The following is a 21,096-nucleotide window of genomic DNA, read 5'->3' as shown; positions in this document are numbered from 1 at the left end:
ATTATGAAATAATGATTCTTAAAGTATCTATCCTAATAGCCTTCTGCCTCTCTCTCTAGCAATACTTCAACTCTTTTAAGCTTGTGGGTTAGATCTAATGAGGTCCACTTGGTCTGGCATACAAAATAATTCACCAACTCCGTGAAAGATCCTGATTTTTTTAATCATATCCATTTCAATAGTACAAATCTCAAAGCCAATTTACGGTATGCAGTTTGGACTGTCAAGATCAGATCAAGGATGGGAAAAGCATGCGTGGTTTGAGTAAAGTTTATCATCTAGATAAATCATACTAACAGGAATAAAGATTGTCAAACTCTAGGAGAAAAGGATAAGAGAATATTTTAACCCAACATTAATTAAGCCTAATTTCAACTCAGTCATGCTTCTTATGGAGAAAACTGTATTTCACAAAGCATAGCATCATGTATTCTTAACTTAAAAAATGAGAAAAAAATATTAAAAATATAAAGCACAGTTCTTTGCTAAAATACTTTTACTATTACTCACCAAAGTATTCATTTAGAAATGCAAGAGAGGCCACATAGCAGCCAAGACTGAGGAATTCAGCCACCACCATTAACCAGTGCCATGTTCGTATGGTCAGTGCAACCATCAAGAGCTCAGTCAAGATTAGGGCAGTGAAGGAAATGGCAACGACATGTACAAATTCAGATTCAAAAAGCAGCAGGGCTCCATACATCAGAATACCACCTAGGAAAGGCACACAAAATTAACAATACACTGAGCAATGAAATTTCAGTGTACCAGTTTTTACAACTGCACACTGAACGTTTGATTGCTTATTATGAAAACTTGCCCAGTAATTTTTTTTATAAGGTAACAACATCGATCTTTCTAAAAGAACAGAAGTGGTATTTACTGTACTTTGTGCATGTGAAATAAAACAACCAAAGTAAAGCTGTAAAGAAATAAAACTATTAGAAAATTAAACACCTTTTAGGGCAATATATCTGATGAACTGTTAATTAACCTCATTTTGTCAAGTGCTACAAATAAATGAGATATTGTTGAAAGTGTAATTACTTTTAACTGATTACATAATTCAGATTTCTTCAACAGTACTTCTGTCATTCCATGAAAGAAAACTACTGTGTAAATATATGCAATGTGATAAGCACTCATTAAAATTTTTCTGGATTAGCATTTAATTAAAAACATGTCCTTTTTTAGGTGACACGCATCAATAAAAATACCAATCCACACTGTGTTTTGAATAGGCCTGGCACACTACAGGAATATCGATTTACGAGATAAACAGAAAGCAATATATGTAACTGCTGATGAAATGTTAAGCTTTGGGAATTCAACCTGCAGCTGAAAAACAATATTGCTAATAGCAGACAAAAAATTCTCAGTTCAGTAAAATTAGGACTCTCTCCTACCTTGGTAAATACTGATTAAAACCCAGATGAGGAAGGTCTTAAATGACAAAGATCTTCCCTAAGGGAAACAAGTGAGAGGATAGTTAAACACAACTTTAAAAAAAAAAAATCTACTCAGTTCATATATTTTTAATAATTAATCACTAGAGAGACATTCTACAAGTAAAATAAGCAGTCTTTGAAGTGATACAGGCTAAAAAGCTTCTACTTTTTTATGGTTCTTCATTGCAAACTTGTATAGAAATCACACAAAGTCTAAATTTGGGGGTAGGACAGTTAAGGCCTTAAACAGCAAAGATACTTTACCTTGCAATGCTCCGGCTGGTTTTCAGAGGGATAATTACAGTAAAATTAGTTTATTTTTTATTTAAAGTTTTTTATTTCTGTTTTGTAAAATGTAGTCTTCCAGAAAAATAGCATTGTGTACCTACTGACCTAAACCTCAAGCAAAACTGTAGTTACTAGTCACTTCCAAATGTTGGATAAACTGTCTATTTGCATTCATAGAATAAACATATGACTACTATAAGTTTTCATCAAGTAACTATTACCAAATACATTTTAAATCTTCTTGTGATTTTGAATGTTCTAGATTGAAACATATGCATAAATCAAAGAATAAACGCTGTAAATGCGCATATGACTTGCATTCTGTGAGGGCACTGATTAGAATTGCAGAGTTGAAAGGATACATATTGAAAAGGATAAAAAGGCAAACAAAGCAGTCATTTTGGCACAAAAGAAGCGATCACTCTGGAACAGGAAAGAACCAGCACTTTACAAAGAAATGTGCTTCACTGCAGTGATGAATTAACTCCTTTTATTACTTCAGTATAGGATAAAACATTTTCTTGGATAGATAGAGTTCATGGCAAGGTGTTAAAGACATTGTCATAATTCTGTATATAGTCTAGAATGTTGGTGACAGATGGAACATATGGGGAAAAATTCTCATACAAGCACAAATAAACATTAGAATTTTTTTTTCTTCTATGAGTGCCTTTGAGTACTGGACACTGCTTCCACCTTCGACCATAGCTCCCAACTAGCAAGATTTGTGAAATAAGAATGAGCTTGAGTTTTGGTTCACCTTTATGGAACTAGAAGGGGTAAGTCACTCCTGAGCCTCTAGGGAATGGTGCACAGCAGGCTGTGAATCATTTTCAGATGGAAGCAGGGAGCCCTCTTACTTGTACTTCCTTACAAATTTTCATCAGCTTTTCTGCTAGAAGTCAGTAGGAGCCCCAGGAACAGTAATACTGAATCAGTGTGTGCTCCAGGGTATGTGGCCACACCTGTCTCTCTGAACCTTGCTAATTTTCTCTTCTTGCACCGAAGGAAGTGTGTCGATGACTTGTGCCAATATATCTTATTCTTTTAAAAATCTAAAAAGCATTTTCATCACTAGCACATCCCAGAAAAGAAACCAATTCCTAGGTATACAATTATAGTCTATGTCAACACGTTTGAATAACACTAGCTGAACAGCATTGGTAGAGATTTGCATTTAGAGTCCATAATTTAAAAAATGATGTGCAGAAATACGTAGGCTTCATTGTGTCATGACTAAGGCAGCATGATCATAAATTTTTGTAATAAACACTCACAATAAGATTACCTTATAATAGTGAAGGCAAATGTAGCACACAAATAACTTTTTGTACTACTCATCCATAATCATTCACTGATCATCATCTGCCCCACACAATGGACTGAAGTGTACTCTCCAGTTCCTCCACATTCTCTTTTTTTTTTTTCTTCTGAAGAGAAGTATTTGGGTTCTACTTATTTAATATTCATAGAGGTGCAACATAACCTGGGAAAGAGAGTGATTCAGCATCTCCAAGACCTGTCATTTAAGCCTAAACAAAAAACTTAGCCTGTATTCATCTACCCATCCTGGGCAGTTTCCGAGTACAGGTTAACTTCTATCTTTGAAAACAAGATGCTTCCAAGTTCCTTCAACAGATTATCACAGGCAAGCTTACAACTGCCTTTAGCAGGTGTAAGGCCATGCTTTTTTGAGATTAATCATAGGCTGAAATCTCACAAAGAAACTTTAAAGATTCTGAAGAGGAAAAAGGGAGAATTAAGATCTTCAAGAGATGAGAAAAAATTCTCCCAGACTAACATAGCTAATAGCTAATTTCATATAATTAAAAAGACAAAGGCTCTGAAAAGTTTGGACCCTCTTCGACTACAGTCTGCTTTTGCACTTTTAGACACATCTTCAAAGAATCTGCTATCCCTAAAAAGACTATCTGCTTCTGCCTTGGATCATAACTTTTCTAGTTGACAGTTTAAGATGGAGAAGTACTTTTCAAAAAACTTATGAAAACAGAATCTTGAGATTTGTTTCACTTTTGCCAGCAAAGAAATCATATACCTTCATTGTTTGCACATATGTGCAAATACACAGAAAGCAGTACCTACAGATGATTCAGATAACATATAGCAGTTAGAATCATAGAATCGTTTAGGTTGGACAAGACCTTTACGATCATCCAGTCCGACCGTTAACCTAGCACTGCCAAGTCCACCATTAAAACATGTCCCTAAGCACCACATCTACCCATCTTTTAAATACCTCCAGGGATGGGGACTCAACCACTTCCCTGGGCAGCTTGTTCCAGTGCCTGACTACCCTTTCAGTGAAGAAGTTTCCCCCAATATTCAACCTAAACTTCCCCTGGTGCAGCTTGAGGCCATTTCCTCATCTTATCACTTGTTACTTGGCAGAGGAGACCGACCCACACCTCACTACAACCTCCTTTCAGGTAGTTGGAGACAGCAATAAGGTCTCCCCTCAGCCTCCTCTTCTCCAGACTAAACAACCCCAGCTCCCTCAGCCGCTCCTTATAACGTTTGTTCTCTAGACCCTTCACCTGCTTCGTTGTCCTCCTCTGGACACGCTCCAGCACCTCAATGTCCTTCTTGTAGTGAGGGGCCCAAAACTGAACACAGTATATGAGGTGCGGCCTCACCAGTGCTGAGTACAAGGGGACGATCAGTTCCTTAGTCCTGCTGGCCACACTATTTCTGATGCAAGCCAGGATGCTATAGGCCTTCCTGTCCACCTGGGCACATTGCTGGCTCATGTTCAGGTGGCTGTCAACCAGCACCCCCAGGTCCTTTTCCACCAGGCAGCTCTCCAGCCACTCTTCCCCAAGCCTGTAGCGTTGCATGGGGTTGTTGTGACCCAAGTGCAGGACCCAGCACTGAGCCTTGGTGAACCTCATACAGTTGGCCTCGGCCCATCAATCCAGCCTGTCCGGGTCCCTCTGTAGAGACTTTGCACCCTCCAGCAGATCAACACTCCTGGCCAACTTGGTGTTATCTGCAAACTTACTGAGAGTGCAGTTATCAATATCTGTTATTTAAAGAAAGTCAGCTTTTGGAGAGGTCAGTAGTTATTTCTGAGGGTTGGGGGTGGGAATCTATACATTAATCTTCCAGTTAAAAAGGAAAAAGGAGCTGTGAAAAAATAAGCATAAATAGCTCCAGATCAGAGATCCTGGGGCCAGACTGAAAACAACTTTGACATCAACATACCTTCATGTTTGAATTATTTCATCAGTCCAACCATTGGTGAATTAACAAATAATAAAACCGAGTGGAACACTTCGTACTATGGATTATTTCCATAGTTCAAAAGTCAGCATGACATTAGTTGTGCATCTGTCTTGTATGAAATACCTTAAGAAAATGATTGTAAGAATTCCCAGTTTTGCACACTGGAGATTTCAGCATTTGTTCATATCTGAGCACTGAGGACGTTCATACCTTTGTGAGATCCTTATAAAGTTCTGGATATAGCAATGCCATTTCTGGCTTCACATCCTGATCCAATACTAGAGAGAAGACTGGAAACATAGTATATATGGTTGCATACCTAGGTGAAAGGAAAGTACACTTTTGTATGATATGATTTTAAACTGATCTACTGAGTTCAATTATTCTTTTTCTGTAAGTGGAATTAAACTAGTTCTTCTACGCAGTATTGAGGCAGCTTACCAATACGGCTTTACACATGCAACCTGCTCTTGTGCTTCTGAGAGCTGCCCGTTGTGAGAAGTTACAGAGCTTTTATACATTCAAAAACAGTAAATACATTTCTTTCATATGTATCTCTATATCTATACATCTATATCTCACTCAAGCTTATCACCTGTTACCATACTCCCTGTGCACTTTGGTCAACCAGTTCAAAGATCTGACATATAAATTCATCCACAGACAATGGCATGAAAACTGAAGAAAAAACAAGCACTATATTCCGGACATCATGGTATAGGTAGGTGGATGAACAAAAGTTTTAACAGCTCTGTAAGTGGTTTTGGATTTTAGTATGCACATGCCAGATGTATAATTTAGTATGTACTTTCCTAAACTTAGCACAACTATTTACAAACATTTTGGAGAGGTCTACTGCTTGCCTCTGCAGACTGTGGTATAATCAGACCTTGATTTGACTATGATTTAAGTTACTATTGAGTTAAATTGTTATTGTTTACAAGGAGTATAAAAAGAAGGTCTCAGGACAGATGGGGTAGAGAGCAGGGACAAACACAAATATATGCAATTCCTTCAGCTGTATGCCTTGGGGAACCATGTTACTAAAGCAGTTTCTGCAAGAAGACCAGGGTGCTCCTGATCCTGCATACATTCACCTGAACTGAAATCTATGCGGCGGGCTTGGGTAGCGCACTCTCAGAGGAAATTTCATAGTCAGTAGCTTCAGCTCCATTTTTAACAGAAAAATCTGTGATTCTCACTGAGGCTTGTATCTGTGTAACAGTTGAAACTGGTCTGGGAGATTTCCTCTATTGTTTTTACCCCGTATGTGAAAAAGGTTATATGGTATCTTCTTCTAAGGCTATGCGGATCCCTCTCGTCAGAGAACTGATAATGAGGCCTCCCCCCTCATACAGTGCATATTCAACCTAGTTTGACTTGACTTCGCGACTCATTCCAGGTTTTGGTAGCATTCCAGTGATAAATGTATGAAAAACGTGGCAGACACCAACTACATGATGTTATTTAACAAGTTAGTTTGCTATATTTATTACCAGATATCGTAACTGTTAGTTTTGACTTACCCTACCATTAGGAATCCTTGGTACAAGGGAACAGATGCAAAATAGAAGACTGATGAAAATACAGCCTACAAAAAAGCAGATAATTATATATATTTAATATAATTCTATATACAAAACATTACAATAAAGAAAAAATTAACAATACTGGTTGATTAAGATTTTCTGACATTTCAAAGACAGACATAGTGTTTTTATTCAGAAAACAAAGTTTTAAATACCTGCATAGTTGAAATAATAAGGCCTCGGTGCATGACAAATTGACCAAGTGCTGCTGATCTTTTGTAACTGTTTCGACCATGTACCATCAGCAGCCTACCTATATGTTTAAACTGAGTGATAGAAAAGTCAGCTGCTAGGGAAGCTTGTTTTCCTTCCTAGAACAAACCAAAATATTCCAAATATGAAGCCAAGTGTAAAAAGATGTGTTTCAAATTTCAAAATTCTAAGTGATAATTAATTTTAAAAGTCAAGTTTTCTCCCACCTCAGAAATCAACCCTGCAAGAGACACAAAGGACAATTTTTTGTGCATATTCTAAGATGCAGGGGCTGTAACAAATAAATTTAATCACCTATCCTGGTTCTTTCAGGTAAATGCAACAAAGAAATAACTATAGTGTTTTCTGCTTTGCTTTTTATATTTAAAAACATAAAGCAGAGGACATAGAAGCAAAGAAAATATTAGTTCAAAGACTAAACATTTTTATCATCTTACAGCATACTTTAATTAGAAATGATCAATTCACTACTGTTTAAGAATAAAGCTTCTAATCCCATGTTACTATACTACTACGTGGCACATATTTGACAATGAAACTGTTAACATTACCTTGCCTTCAATTCCAATTCCACAGTCTGCTGCTTGGATCATGCTGACATCATTTCCTCCATCACCTGGAAAATGTCACTGCAATATTCAGCTCTTCAGAGGTTTTACTCTCCTGACCTTACAATATTTTAGAAACCTATTATATACCTTTAAATTCTTACAAATAATCTATGGATCATGATTAATTACTTCAGAAATCAAGACTTTTTCCTGTGGAATAAAGAAGATAACCACACCTTTCTCATGGAGTGGCATTTTCTGCTACAGCTACATAATACTTGGCTGTTGATAAAGAAGTCGCCTTGGTTTTGTTTCAACTGTTTCTCAATGGTGCCATCTACTGCTTAAGTTTATTATGGATTTTAGCTACTGCAAATGAAGAACGTGCCAACAGTTACCTATTGCACACGTGCGTTTTCCAGTGTGGTGCTGTAACAGTTTCACAATATGAGCTTTTTGGGTGGGAGAACACCGGCAGCACACTACAGCAGGACACTGACAAGCCAACTCTACAAATTCATGCTCATAATACTTCAGACAAACCTAAGGGAAAAAAATACACTAGCATTTACTTACGATTAAATACTACTACATGTAGTCTAACACAAAAAACACAGTATAAAGAATTCTTTTATGAAGTTTTGCTTGCACAACATCCATCTAGGAGGAGAAAGCCACATTCTCCTGACTGTGGCTTTATTATTTTAAACTGACATTCTCTTTCATTTAGAGAGCCAACATGCTTTGGGGTTAATAGAAGAGGCAATACTAAAGCATGCTGCATACAAATCCCATTCTGTTACCATACAGGAGACTATAGAACCAATAATATTCGCCCATCTAGAATATACATCCTCTGATAAGCACTCAGTGAAAAACAAAAGTATCTCTAAGGACAACTTCAAGTATGGGCAAATGTTGGAAAAAAATTTAAGAGCATGACGACCCCGATACTTTACTTCCTGAACATAAGTATATCGATAAATGTAATTTGACAGAAACCAAGTTCTTACCTCAAGTGAGTCCCCAGATATCACCAAGGCACAGTCATGCTTCCTCCTAAAGGCATTTAGTTCTAAGTGAGCCTCTCCTCGAGTGGTAACCTTCAATAAAAAACACCTGCTTAAAAGATTTTGTTACATTCTTTAAAAAACCCTGCCTAAATAAATCAGGTTGAGAACTCATACCCAGAAGGCCTTGGTTTTTCAACTTTTATCCCAGTGCAAGCCCAATACCCATGGGATGTGACTACAAGCCTCCAATCTTATGGAGTGAAAAAGTAATCCTCAAACAAGGAAAATCTGTGTAGTCAGCTTAACTGGTTCCTCACCAAAGTAGACCAGGGTTAAAAAATTAATGAATTAATTACATTAAAATATCTTAAGTTCAAGCTGACCTCAATCTTTCCATCTTGGCAGGGCTAGAGAAAAAAATAGACAAAAAACCAAGCAAACCCCAAAACTTTTCTTTATCAACCAGTTAAACATGTTCTTAGAATAATGCAAAATATTCATATTAATAGTTCCTTCAGTTTGGATAAGTAGACCCAGATTTCAAAAGGCACATAAAAACGCTCGCTAGTACTAATCCTTTTGGATCTTGCATGAGTATGCAAGCAGGATCAAGTGCAATAATACAAAAGAACTACATCATGGATTTTTTTTTTTTTTATTTACACAATTATTGTTTCAGAAAGGCCCAGCTGTGAAATGCAAAAAATGGTCAAAGGTTACCAAATGGATTTTGGAAGGTTTTGAGCTAGAACACAGAACATGAAAAATTTAAATTATAACCAGATTTTGAGAAGATTGGCAGTTTTGGTTCTCCCCCCCCCCCCAAATAAAAGATCAATGTATTTTAGATCTACCACGCAAGAGACAGTTCCAAGCACAGAATAAAACACAAACTCTGATTATGCTTCTAATTTTGGCTCTGTCAGCACTTTGATTAAATAACTTTGAAAATATGTGAGTCTTAATTACACTGAACATGAAGTTTTGTCTTTGGCCCACTATTACCCAGAATCAGATGCAGGCCAAAGACATTTCTCCCTCCAGATGGGCTCTACTACACATAAAATTTGAGTTACATTAAAAAGCATCTGCAAACAGAAAAAAACATACACATGCCTCAATTCAGAATTTCTTTCCTCCTTTCCCACAATTAAACATGTAAAGAGAACGCTCCTTGTCTGCCAGCTGTTGGGAACCCCAGATTGCATTGGTCCATTATAATATTTCTGCATTACAGAGATTAAGAGATGTCAGCACTTGGCGCACACTGATGAGCAGTAACTGCCCTCTCTGTTCTACCTTTCACCTAACAGAGGTATTCTTTTTTAATTTGTAAATACATCTAGAACAATATATATGTTAATTTCATTACAAAATAGAGAAGCTGAGACTTCTAAGAATAAAAAGGAAGAGTGTTAAAAACAAAATGCATCTTTTTGGGAAGCCAAAGTAGTAAATAATTTTTTATTTACTAATTTATAACTAAATAGAAGTGTTAGAGTGCTTGGTATTTTCTTACATTAATCCAGTAGTTATTTCTTTGCAACAAATACAGCCACAGAAATAATTCTATATAAATCCATTTTCTAACTAATTTAAAACTTTACATACTCTAAGTTAGCACAGTTTTATGCTGATCTCTTATTACCAGTCAAGGTAATGAAAATAAAAATCTGACTCAACTGAATAGATTTTGCTCAGGAAGACTTAATTTGTGGTGTTACAACATGGAAAGGTCAACAAAAATTGATCTGAAGTTTCATCAGAAGCATTAATAATTTAATTGCAAATAGTAGTCTGCAGGGCCTAATTTGCCATTCTGATGCTTCAGAAGAAACTACATTTACATGTAAATTATATTCATATAATTATTTCTGTAGGTGCAAGTGGTTCATTTAGAACAAACACAGACATATTATGTCTGATCACACAGCATCAATCAATGTCTGGAAAATCTATTTTTGTTTGGCTTCAGTAGAGTTGATGCTGTGCAAATATAACCAAAATGTATAGAAAAAGATATTCTGTTTACCTTTCTAACAATTATCTTAAACAGTCTGTTAATAAAATGCAAATATATATCACGATATAAAAAAAATTAGAATTTTCTCATACTGATTTGAAAGACTTCTATACAGAGGACGTTGGCACCACAGTTTAATTCAGGATTAACTCTGCTTGAGTCTAAAGAGTTCTATTAATGAAAATGCTAGAACAAGGAAGAACCACATTCAGATAGCCTAAATTCCTGGACACTCTTTCCTACTGGCTCAGCACCTCACACAGACCCCTCTCCATCATTATTCAGAGGTACCTTACTATGTCCATTCTATAAGTGAAGAGTGTAAAACACATGTTGAACCTGGGTAACCCAAACATGGCTACAAACATTTCTGTAGCATATCAACAAATCTAGAAACAAGCACCCTTAAACAGAAGCAATGCTTTGTAATTCTACAACCCTGAATAACAACCTAAGTACTGCTCTCTTGACCAGTATTATGATACTCAGTACAATAACCCATCGATTTTCAACAAGCAGCCAGCTACTACTCAAATAAAGGAACATTGTTATTAGCTGTCCTTTGATGAACCAACAAAAAAGTTAGAACTATACTTACAGGTCTGAAAATGTGAATATCTTGAGTCCTAGACACTAAGTGAGAACTTTTCGCAATGCAAGTTGCTGTCTCCAGTTTATCTCCTGTTAACATCCATATCTGCAAAGTAATGTAAAAGTTTACTCCATTGGACATTAATGTGTCTGTTCTCCAAATCTAAATGACATCTCTCTCCAGCATTTTTCTGGTACCTTTTGGGATTAGATTACCAGAGAAAGTGTACTGATATGTGCATTTTTAATTGAAATTAATGAGCAGTTTTTACTGCAACAACACACAAAGCAGAAAAGAACTGTCTTTACTTCAGGCAGCTCCATTCCCCTTCCCTTCTCACAAGGGCCAATGACTCAATTTACACGAAGACAAGGTGAAACTCTGGGGAAACCCACTGGCATAGCTGAACAGCAGGGAAAGCATGAAAGCCTTTCCCTATGGCCCTGATACTACCTTGATCAAAAGAGTGAGGATGCAGACAACTACCAAAGGGATAACATTTGTCAGCAAAACGATGCGACACAACAGTCTGTGATCCTAGTGAGAATCTATCAGAAAGCAGCAGCCAAGCAATGAGACAGCATATCCTGAAGGAAGAGCTACAGTCCCAATGCTCCGAAGAGATCCTGCCCACTGACCACACAGAACTTGGGTGAAGGCATTAAAGTTTATGGAATAAGGTTGAAGATACATCTGTTCTTAAAGTGAGACAGCTCTCTCCCCCTGAGCTCCTTAACACCAAGAAAGCTGAAGGACATCTGGATGAAATACCATTAGCCCTAGACCAAATAGAACAGACCACACAGGAAGAATGACTTAAGCTGGAGGAGTTATTACCGGATAGTTACTAAGTTAACAGTTGCAATTTTATTAAATTGTAAGCCTCTGTCTCCCTCTTTTTTCTGTACATCTCAGGTAAGATCCTTTTCATTAGTGTCTATATGGGTCAATGAATGGACAAAAGACTCATGTTTTCTCATCAGTAACTGAGTAATCTATAATTTTTATGACCTATCTACAGCTACTATTGTGTTTCCAGCCTACTACAATGTTGTTGTAATTAAAGCCAGAACAGCTTTAATGCTCTGAAATCCTAGAACTAATCATTTAAAAAAACCAAAAAAACACCAAAAAACAAACCACCCTAAAAACTGTCCCACTGTTCTATTCCTATTTGTAGCAGGACATACCTAACAGTCAGAAGTGACCACATATAGAAGAAATATCAAGAACAAATGAGAAAATACTATACATGAAGTCCTAATATATAAGTACTTTGCACTAGTCACACCGTACTAAAAAGAAATTTGATGCAATGATAAAGCTTTAATTCATACATATATTTTTCTAATTGTGCACACCACTGCATTACCAGCTAATTCACCTGAAAGCCTTTGGGCAACAGGGATTAATTAAAAACAGAATAACAAAATAGCAGACATGGGAAGGGGCCTCTGGAGATTATCTAGTCCAACTCCCCTGCTCAAAGTAGGGTCAACTACAGCAGGCTGCTCAGGACCACGTCAAGACAGTTTTGAACATCTCCAAGGATGGAGTCTCCACAAACTCTCTGGGAGACCTGCTCCAGTGTTTGAACACACTCACAGTAAAAAATTTTCTTCTTATATTCAAGTGGAACTTCCTTTATTTCAGTTTGCATCCGTTGCCTGTTATGCTTTCACCGTGCACCACTGATAACGGCCTAGGCCTGTCCTCTTTGCACCTTCCCTTCAGGGATTTATAGACATTAATAAGATCCTCCTGAGCCTGCTGAACTTCACCCTCTCATGACTACTGTAGGTTGCCAAGGCCATCCCCTCACCCTGCTTTCACATCCCTGACCAGTTTCTCCTTGTTTGTTAGTATGAAGACTAGTAGAGCATCTCTCCTTGTTGACTCCTTTATCACCTGTGCCAGGAAATTATTGTCATTGCACTCCAAAATTCTCCTGGTTTGCTTGTGCCCTCCTGTGTTGCCCTTCCAGCAGATACTGGAGTAGTTGAAGTCCAGCACAAGGACCAGCATGTGCAAATGTGAGGCTTCTTCCAGTTGTCTGAAGAAGGCCTCTTCTACTGCTTCTTGATCAGGCAGTCTGTAGCAGACACTCACCATAATGTTGTCCACATTGGTCTGCCCACTAATTCTAACCCATAAATTCTCAACTGGCTCATCGTTTGTCCCAAGACAGAGCTCCATGCACTCCCGCTCCTCTCTCATGCAAAGGGAGATTTCCCATGCTTGCTGCGAAGTAAAATAACTTACCCTCCTTCTCAGGCTAAAAAAACCCCATTGTATCTGATTCAGTTTAACCAATGCAAAGTAAACACACCTTTTCTGTGCAGAGTTTGACTCTCTGCGTCAAGCAAAATGTATATAATCTTGCCCACTCCCCTCAGATAGTGCTTATATCTTTACTTCAAACCCTCTTTCAAATAAATGTGTTACTTCTAAATGTACAATTGACAGCTGTCTAGCATAGCCTACCTACGAACAAAACACAGCACAAACTCTTGTGCAAAACTTTTGACCCTGTCCCTTTAACATGACTTGAACAAACTCCAAGGGCGGTTCTGAATTCTAGTTCAAACAATTCACCTTTTGATCTTTGCTGAGACTTCTCGTGAGTGCCGAGCCTGAAAACATTGGTATCATACGAATCTTGTGCCAAACTCATTTAGTGTCAGCTAGGCCAGTTTACTGTAGACAGTCAGGGGGTAAATGATTGGGAGTCACATACATTTATCCATGGCTAGTTTTCCTACAGTAGTAAGCTTAAGATGAATGAAACCTGTGGTGAACGAGAGAACTTTGCACACAACGTCTTGTTTGTTTCTGCTACCTCATGCCCAGAATGTGGTTAGGACTTGGCATATTTCTTACTTTGAATGAACATGAATATAGACAAATATAATTCATGCTTTGTTAAAAAAAGTTAATAAATGATAACCTGTTATGTCAGCAGTATGCATTTAGTACCTTTATTCCAGCATTTCTTAGCATCTCTAGAGTTGGTCTAACATCTGCTTGCAGCTGATCTTCTACTCCAGTGAGACACAGCAATTCCATTTCTCGCTCCAAACTCTCTACAACAGCAGCAACCTTCAGGTTTCTATCATGTATACTTAACTTTGCTTGGTTATATCGACTCTGTTTGCACAAACACAAAACCACTTAGAGTTTGCTATGACTCAAAGTATACATTCAGTCTACCAATCAGTTATAATATGAATTCACTAGGCTAAATGTTTGTCTTTAAATATCTTTAATGAAGAACAAGATTAAAAGAGCAAGTTTTACTTTACACCCAATGTTATACATGTTTTTTCTGACAAATCACCTCAAGAGAATGCCTTCTGAAGAGCTGTTAAGAATTAGGCATCACAGCATCTAAGCAGGAACTGCCCTTATCTTTGAGAACAAGTAGATTTTTTTAGGTCATGCGGAAGCTACGGAATTAACATTATGCTAGCTTCTGGGAAAACATTGTCCAGTCACATAATAAATCTCTAACAGATTGTGTGCCATACCTCAACTATTGATATTTTAAATATGAATCATCTTTTTTGCCATCTTAACAGAATAAAAAAAGAGGGATGTTCCCCTTGAAGTAACTAAATATGGTGAAGCACAAGATCGCTCTGTCCCTTCATACCTCAAAATCTTGATACTGTTCTTCAGTCAGTGATTTTTTGGCAACAACCAGCGTACGCAGTCCTTCTCGTGCCATATTACCACACTAAATGGACAAAACCAGAGAACAGTTATGTAAATATTCAACCGTATGTACACATTTTATACTATATGCTAACAGAGGATATCTGTACTGTAACTTTTGGTGTTTCATTAACTCTTAGATTATTTTGGCGAAGCCACAAACAGAATAAAAAGCAATTATACTTCAGGCCCCCCAAATGAAGTGGCATGCTATTGGTAAGCCAGTTAGATTTCCTCTCCTAGCTTGAAGAAAATCTCTTTTAGGTTGAAGCCTTAAAATAAATTAAAACTATTTTTAAGGCACGTAACAGAGCTACATTTTCTTTTTCCACTGAATATACCTCTTATCAGAAAAATATCTACACATTAAAAATAGCCATGGAATAGCATGTCTTAATGAAAAACAAGGCTGTCCAGTGCAAAACACTTATTGATTTGACCTCATAAAGCTAAATAAATTAAACAAGTATTTTACAATTAATTGTGCATCATTATCGCCAAAAGTAATTTTTATGACATTTTGCTAGGTCTTGAGGGAGTTTAATTTATTCATGTCCCCAAATAAATCAAACTGCCCTGCAGCAGATATTGATTCATATTGCCAATACCATTATGAACATACATGGTGTAATCATTGTATTAACATATTGTCTCCATGTAGGGTCAAAATAAGATGACTGCTGGTACCTACTAGAGTTACACAGTGAAAAAGATTAATCAGTTTTGAAATTCAGTCACTAGCTATTTTATATTAAATTTTATATTATTTATATAAATATATATAAATATGTATTATTTAAATTTTTCTTTTATGTTAAATTTAATGAACATGGCAAAAAACTATTTCAATTTGGCTGCAACCCTTATTAAAACTTCTTAATTCATAATCATACCTCACTGCAGAATTTGATAAAACAAGGGCATTACATGATAAATAGATTTATAGAAGAATACTTCTCAGAGGTAATTAGGTTTTATGTGAAATGTCAGTCAATGAAAAGCAAATTTCCTTGTTTTAAGTAGGAATGTGTTCTGCTATGACTACTGGCTTTGCTTTTCCTGTGGGTTATTCAAGAAATAAAAAGAATTCCAATCCCTTAAAACCCATTCAGGATATATGTAACTGAACTTCAAACCCCATTACTGCATTGGCTCAGGTTTTCCTTTAAACCTATTCCAATAATACCTGATATTTTGATTTTAAATGTTTAGTTTTTACAAAATTTTAATTTTTATAAATTTTTACTTTGTTTCTTACCTCTTCTTCTAACCAGTCATTGTACTGTACAATAGTGGACATTGCAACATCTGCACCCTTCATGTAAAATGTAATTTCTCCTGAAGATTCATCCTAAAATTTTACAAAAGAAATAGAGGGGGGGGGGAAAAATCTGTTTATACAGTCAAAACAATTACCTACGAATAATCTAATTGTCTTTTGAAGTAGTCAATGGATTATCATTTATGAAAGATGAAGTACCTTGCCAAGAGGTGAGTAAGTTTTATTATTGGATGTTACTACTTTCAACATCATCTCTGATTCCATCCAGATGGAATCCCTACTTTCTCATATAAGAGGATCAGTTTTAACTGAAGTCAATGTGAGTAACAGAATCTCAGCATCCTGAAACTGCCTGTCTAATTTTTAAAATATTAATGTTATGCCCCCTCTAACTACTATTTTGTTTCTTTGGTGGCATATACTATCTAACCCACAACAGAAAGTTTGCTCTGTATTGCTGAAATAGTGAAGTAATTAAAAATTTACAAATAACTTAGTGTAAATGTTTGTTACAGATGTTTTAATGAAACATTCATTGCATATGCAGATAATTCAGACACAGGTAAATACAATCCAAATCAGGAGTTTTTGAGGTATGGTCTGTTGCAGAAGGAATGGATTAGCCTGATCTGCAAGCTTAGAATATCTCTGAATATGTCACTGTTAAACGGGCTTTTAGTGCCAATCTCACCTGATGAAATACAGACTTGCCAAGGTCTCTCCAGACCTGAGCATGCACATATTCTGCCTGAAGTATCCTTGCCTAAGGCTGATGGCATGCCTAGCTTGTCATCATGGGCAAATAAAAAATGGGATAAGTTTGACACCTATTTAACTGGGACTTGGCACTGATCTAATCATCTAACAATGTTGTCTGATGCTGTTGTGCTACAGTGTCTGATTTTAGGTAGGGAGAGATGTATGTGGCATGGACAGCTTAATGTTCGCAGAGGTTTAAACCTTCCTTTTAGTATGGTGTTGTGGCTTCCTTTCATCTGAGGTTTTAATGATCATTACTATGCTCCCAACTGGGCATCTAGGAGACAGCTAAGCACTTACAAATCTTAGACCCTGTGGGCTGTGCTGTGCATGCACGCCAGTTCAGACATCAATACTGGCTCTGGAAAAGCAGAAGCACGAGTAGTATAGAAAGATGCTAACTACTATTGTAAGAAATTCCAGCCATTAATTTATTCCTTGAAGAGGCAACATATTTTGTATGAAAGAAAGAAATGGAAAAGTAAAAACAGAGGCTTAAAGGCAACTTGCAGCATCAGAGGCTAAGCGTGAAGCAGTGAAATTAACATGTTCCTATGTAAGAGAAGAGTTTGTTCTTTACAGAGCTCTCTGCAACATCAGGTTAACTTGATTCTTCTACAATTGCTTGCCTAGTATTTCATGTGTACCTGTGTCAAAGGTATACTTTCTATTTGAAAATCTTGTGAAATACATTCCCTAAAGGATCAAGTTTCTATGAAATTTTATAAAAATAAACATTCAGTAAAAACATTTTTTAGAAGTAAAACCCAAGATCCAGAACACCCCCAACATTACCCTAACTATGATCCCCATGCGCTTGCTCTCAGAAGTGAACGGAAAGATCTGCAGAATATAGTACGTCAGAATGTGTCCACCAGGGGTCTTCAGCTGCATGGAGGTCAAATCCCTGTTAACCAGAGTGAGACCGACGCTCTCCGTCCACTGCACCAGAGCTACCTAAAGAAAGAAAAAGGAAAAAAGAGACATGTTTAAAGTGTGAAAGGTCTATTATACTCTGATATAAATTAGGCTAAAGCCAAACAACTGTTGCTAGGGTAAAAGTCTAAACTCTTCCAAGAATCTAGGAAAAAAAAATGTGAATAGCAGTAGACCGAGTACAAAATCTTAATAGATCAAATGAGTATTTTCCTTCAGAAAGCTTACAAAAATTCTTATGAAGAATATAAAAACTTAATTGAACTTATTCCTGCAAATGAGGTATTTAGAATATATTGTTCAGAAATAACAGTTCTAATAAAAGAAAAAAACCAAAACAGATATATATTCAACAATACTTAAAGGGCGTCCAGTAGAAATTATGCAAAACAAGAACACAATTTCTGTACCAAAGACACTGCTAGGTAAGTAAAAGATTCTGGGCGTATTTCCATATAAAACATTTTATTAGATCTACAATTACATGCAAGCTGAGACACTGTAATATGTAGTAAATAGATAAGTAAAGGATCTTATTTTTAGCTTACTTTGTTCACTTGCATCATTTTATTACTTTGTTTCAACAGTAACATAATTGAGTTCTTACCATATCAAATGAGATGGAAACCAAGCTTACAACACTGCATCCCACAAACACGCTTGTGAAAGTCCCTTTTACAAACCCAGAAATGGTACATTATACAATAATCACTATCAGCTATCACTACATGGCATCTTAAATGCATGCATTAGAGATCCACTTTTTTTTTTTTAATTTTGCTGCTGTAAAGTGCATGGCATCTAGCTTCTACTTTCTTCTATGTTACACTTTAAATAATGCACTAGATATTTTTCTATCACCACCACCGTGTGGTTTATTCCTTAAAAAAATTAATACTTTAGGAAAACTGCCTTACTGTTAGTTTATATACAAGTCATATTCCATATCTGAATGGGAGGTTTCTGATAAAAAAAATTCTCCTTCTCAGTTCTATTTTTATTTTTCCAAATGCTACTCATTATTGGAAACCAGATGTTTAAATGACTAGAAAGGTAATTGTAATGAAGTTCACATGACTTTTATGGAACCTGCCTCTGCTGTTAATCTCAGGTAAGATGAAAAAAATAAAAATCAAGAAGTCTTGATAAATGACATGCTACTAGTAAAATCCCTAGGTAAGTTCAACGGACACAATGACTAATGCTCACTAAGAATTTCACCGAAAGCAAGTAAATCACCATAGCTTCTATGAAGATTTAAAATTTGAAAAAAAAAAAAAGTGTGAACCTCTAAGAAACCCCCATAGTGCCACCTGTGTAGGCATCACTAAATGAAAATACAGCAAGATGCAGTTACAGAAGAGAAAACAACACGTTTTGAAAAGCACCATTTTAAAATCTTGACAATCACAGGAAGTCTTTTTAGAGATTTTTCTTCTTCGATAAAAGTACCATATAAGCTGTAAATGATCCAATACTCCCAAGGTTAATTTTCAATTTTCACAGTGAAAGGTTACTATTACATTCTGACCTGTAAATTGCATCTTTCTACTAATACCCTATCATCTCATTTGTGTCCCTTTGCAGTTAGGACTTAAGTGTTCTATATTTGGTGACTCACATCTGTTTATTATTTCGTTTATGCTTGGCTTCACCTACCATTTGAATTAGCATTTTGCAGCACAGTCCTTTTGGATTCTTATACCTGGCCTACACACAACTGCATATATTTTTTTTTTCTTTTAAACTGATCAGTGCAAAAACCATAGCAGAAATAGTCAATAAGGCTCATGAGTCACAGATGTCTAAAAGGCAACTGAACAAACTTGAGAGTGAGACATTAAGTTTGACTCTTGTCATTCAGAATGAATCAGAACAGCTAGACCTTAACAGCATTTAGAACAACATAGCCAGACCTTACCATTAAATATCTGAAGCTTTTAGAATATACAAATTAAAAAAAAAAAAGTATTTTACAAATGGCATGAAAATCTAAACTATAAATCTTAACAAATAAACATATACTGAATGGCTGGCTATACCAAGTTCAGAAAAAGGATTCTTAGGTAAGTCTCTCTTCTTGAGGTTTCCCTTCTAGGAGGATATTCTCTTCTCTTCAATATGTTTCTGACCCCTTACATTACAACGGTCTTGCAATCTAGTCTGCATACATCAAGAACCCCTAGAATGCCAGGTAAACACAGCAGCTGTGGCTTCTACAGAGCCTGACATATTGCATGGAGTCAGATAAAGGAATCAAAGGTTGGACAAGCACAAAAGTCTTCGCTGGTGATGCTACCATTTTGCTTTAAAAAAATCCATTCTGATTATAATATTTATTTGCTGATAACCATTAATTTCCTAGCATGCACAGATGAAATGTGTCAAGTTTCCTGAACCCAGGTTAGGGACTTACTTGAATATTTTGTGGATCTTGTCTGGCTCATCACCAAGCTTCCCTTCTATGGAAACTGGCTGCCTGGGAGACAGAAGTACATTGGTAGATACAGCGTCCTTCCACTACTGAGACACAGGTGTGCACCTGAACCCACTGTGTAGTGTTCCCAGGACAGGTAATATGTAGGTGGAGTCAAAGAGAGCTGCTCTGGTTTCTAAGTTGTCTTCCTCCTCAGTAGCAATCCAAAGGGTAAAGACAGCTATCCACCTCTCGCATGACAAGGTCAAAGTAGCAACTTCCAAATTAGGAATGAAGGTAGCAAATACTTGCATTATGAAATGGAAATGCAACAGATCTGACAAAAGCTACTAAAACACACTTCTTTTTTAGTGTTTCTTACCCAAAACCTTTCAGATGTTTCTATTTACCACATGCCCGCTGCTGAGCTCTGGTTGCCTCTGCCAGCAGTGTCTCTCCACTAGAGATCACCCGACCCTCAGAGCTTCTGTAGTTCACAGTCCCAAAAATCAAACTCTTCAATTACCACAGCACAGATTTCCATTCAAAGTCTAATTCAGAGACTTCATAAGGAAACTCTCTTAACTCAAGCAGTAACTGTGCGACCCACAACGTAACCTACAGCAGTACCAGCTCAGGAGGTGGAAGTAGCTTCACCGAGGAGGACAGTGTGTCTAGCTCTGCTGCCTAAGGAACGTATGCATCTCGAGAGGGGCATGAAGAGGGGAAACTTCAAAAGCACTGCTGTTACAGACCATGGCAGCCTTGCATACTAATTCCATGTTTTGAAGACATAATCATCCCATTTGATTAGAAATGTCCATTCGCAGAACTAAATCAAAACAAGCAGCTTATAAACATCTTGGGTAGTTTCTAGAAAGTTCCACAAAGTACACAAGGTTGTTATGTGACAATGATGCAGTTAACTATTCATTTTCCTGACTCTAGTAGGCTTAGGTTTTGTGACTGATAAAATAGGTAAGGACTTCATAAACCCCATCAAGCACAGAAAAAAAAAAACCCAAACAA

The 21,096-nt window shown here is 36.7% G+C and overlaps 1 protein-coding gene across 16 annotated transcripts in view; it reads right to left on the bottom strand.

The window, feature by feature from the left end:
- Window positions 1–21,096, bottom strand: part of ATP9B (ATPase phospholipid transporting 9B) — a 175,229-nt gene that overhangs the window by 9,369 nt on the left and 144,764 nt on the right. For 4 of the 16 annotated variants that reach the window (XM_087765007.1, XM_087765000.1, XM_087765024.1 and 1 more), the window contains 13 exons: window positions 17,511–17,672; window positions 15,933–16,025; window positions 14,613–14,696; window positions 13,937–14,107; window positions 10,967–11,065; window positions 8,346–8,435; window positions 7,731–7,875; window positions 7,333–7,397; window positions 6,724–6,879; window positions 6,506–6,570; window positions 5,190–5,298; window positions 1,407–1,464; window positions 511–714 (listed from right to left, as the gene is read on the bottom strand). In XM_087765007.1, coding sequence (XP_087621133.1) covers window positions 511–714; window positions 1,407–1,464; window positions 5,190–5,298; window positions 6,506–6,570; window positions 6,724–6,879; window positions 7,333–7,397; window positions 7,731–7,875; window positions 8,346–8,435; window positions 10,967–11,065; window positions 13,937–14,107; window positions 14,613–14,696; window positions 15,933–16,025; window positions 17,511–17,672 — 1,501 coding nt within the window. Of the gene's footprint in view, window positions 1–510; window positions 715–1,406; window positions 1,465–3,024; window positions 3,223–3,270; window positions 4,755–4,780; window positions 5,103–5,189; window positions 5,299–6,505; window positions 6,571–6,723; window positions 6,880–7,332; window positions 7,398–7,730; window positions 7,876–8,345; window positions 8,436–10,966; window positions 11,066–13,936; window positions 14,108–14,612; window positions 14,697–15,932; window positions 16,026–17,510; window positions 17,673–21,096 lie in introns of those variants that run through there. The other 12 variants (XR_015706405.1, XR_015706408.1, XR_015706407.1 and 9 more) reach the window with 12 other exon arrangements.

Source organism: Nipponia nippon, unplaced genomic scaffold, assembly GCF_047370975.1.
Source record: "Nipponia nippon isolate SJK-2023a ecotype South Korea unplaced genomic scaffold, ASM4737097v1 scaffold_1, whole genome shotgun sequence".
Classification (NCBI taxonomy): domain Eukaryota; kingdom Metazoa; phylum Chordata; class Aves; order Pelecaniformes; family Threskiornithidae; genus Nipponia; species Nipponia nippon.
The sequence above is the reverse complement of the archived record's forward strand: the minus strand, read 5'-3'. Positions and strand labels throughout refer to the sequence as shown.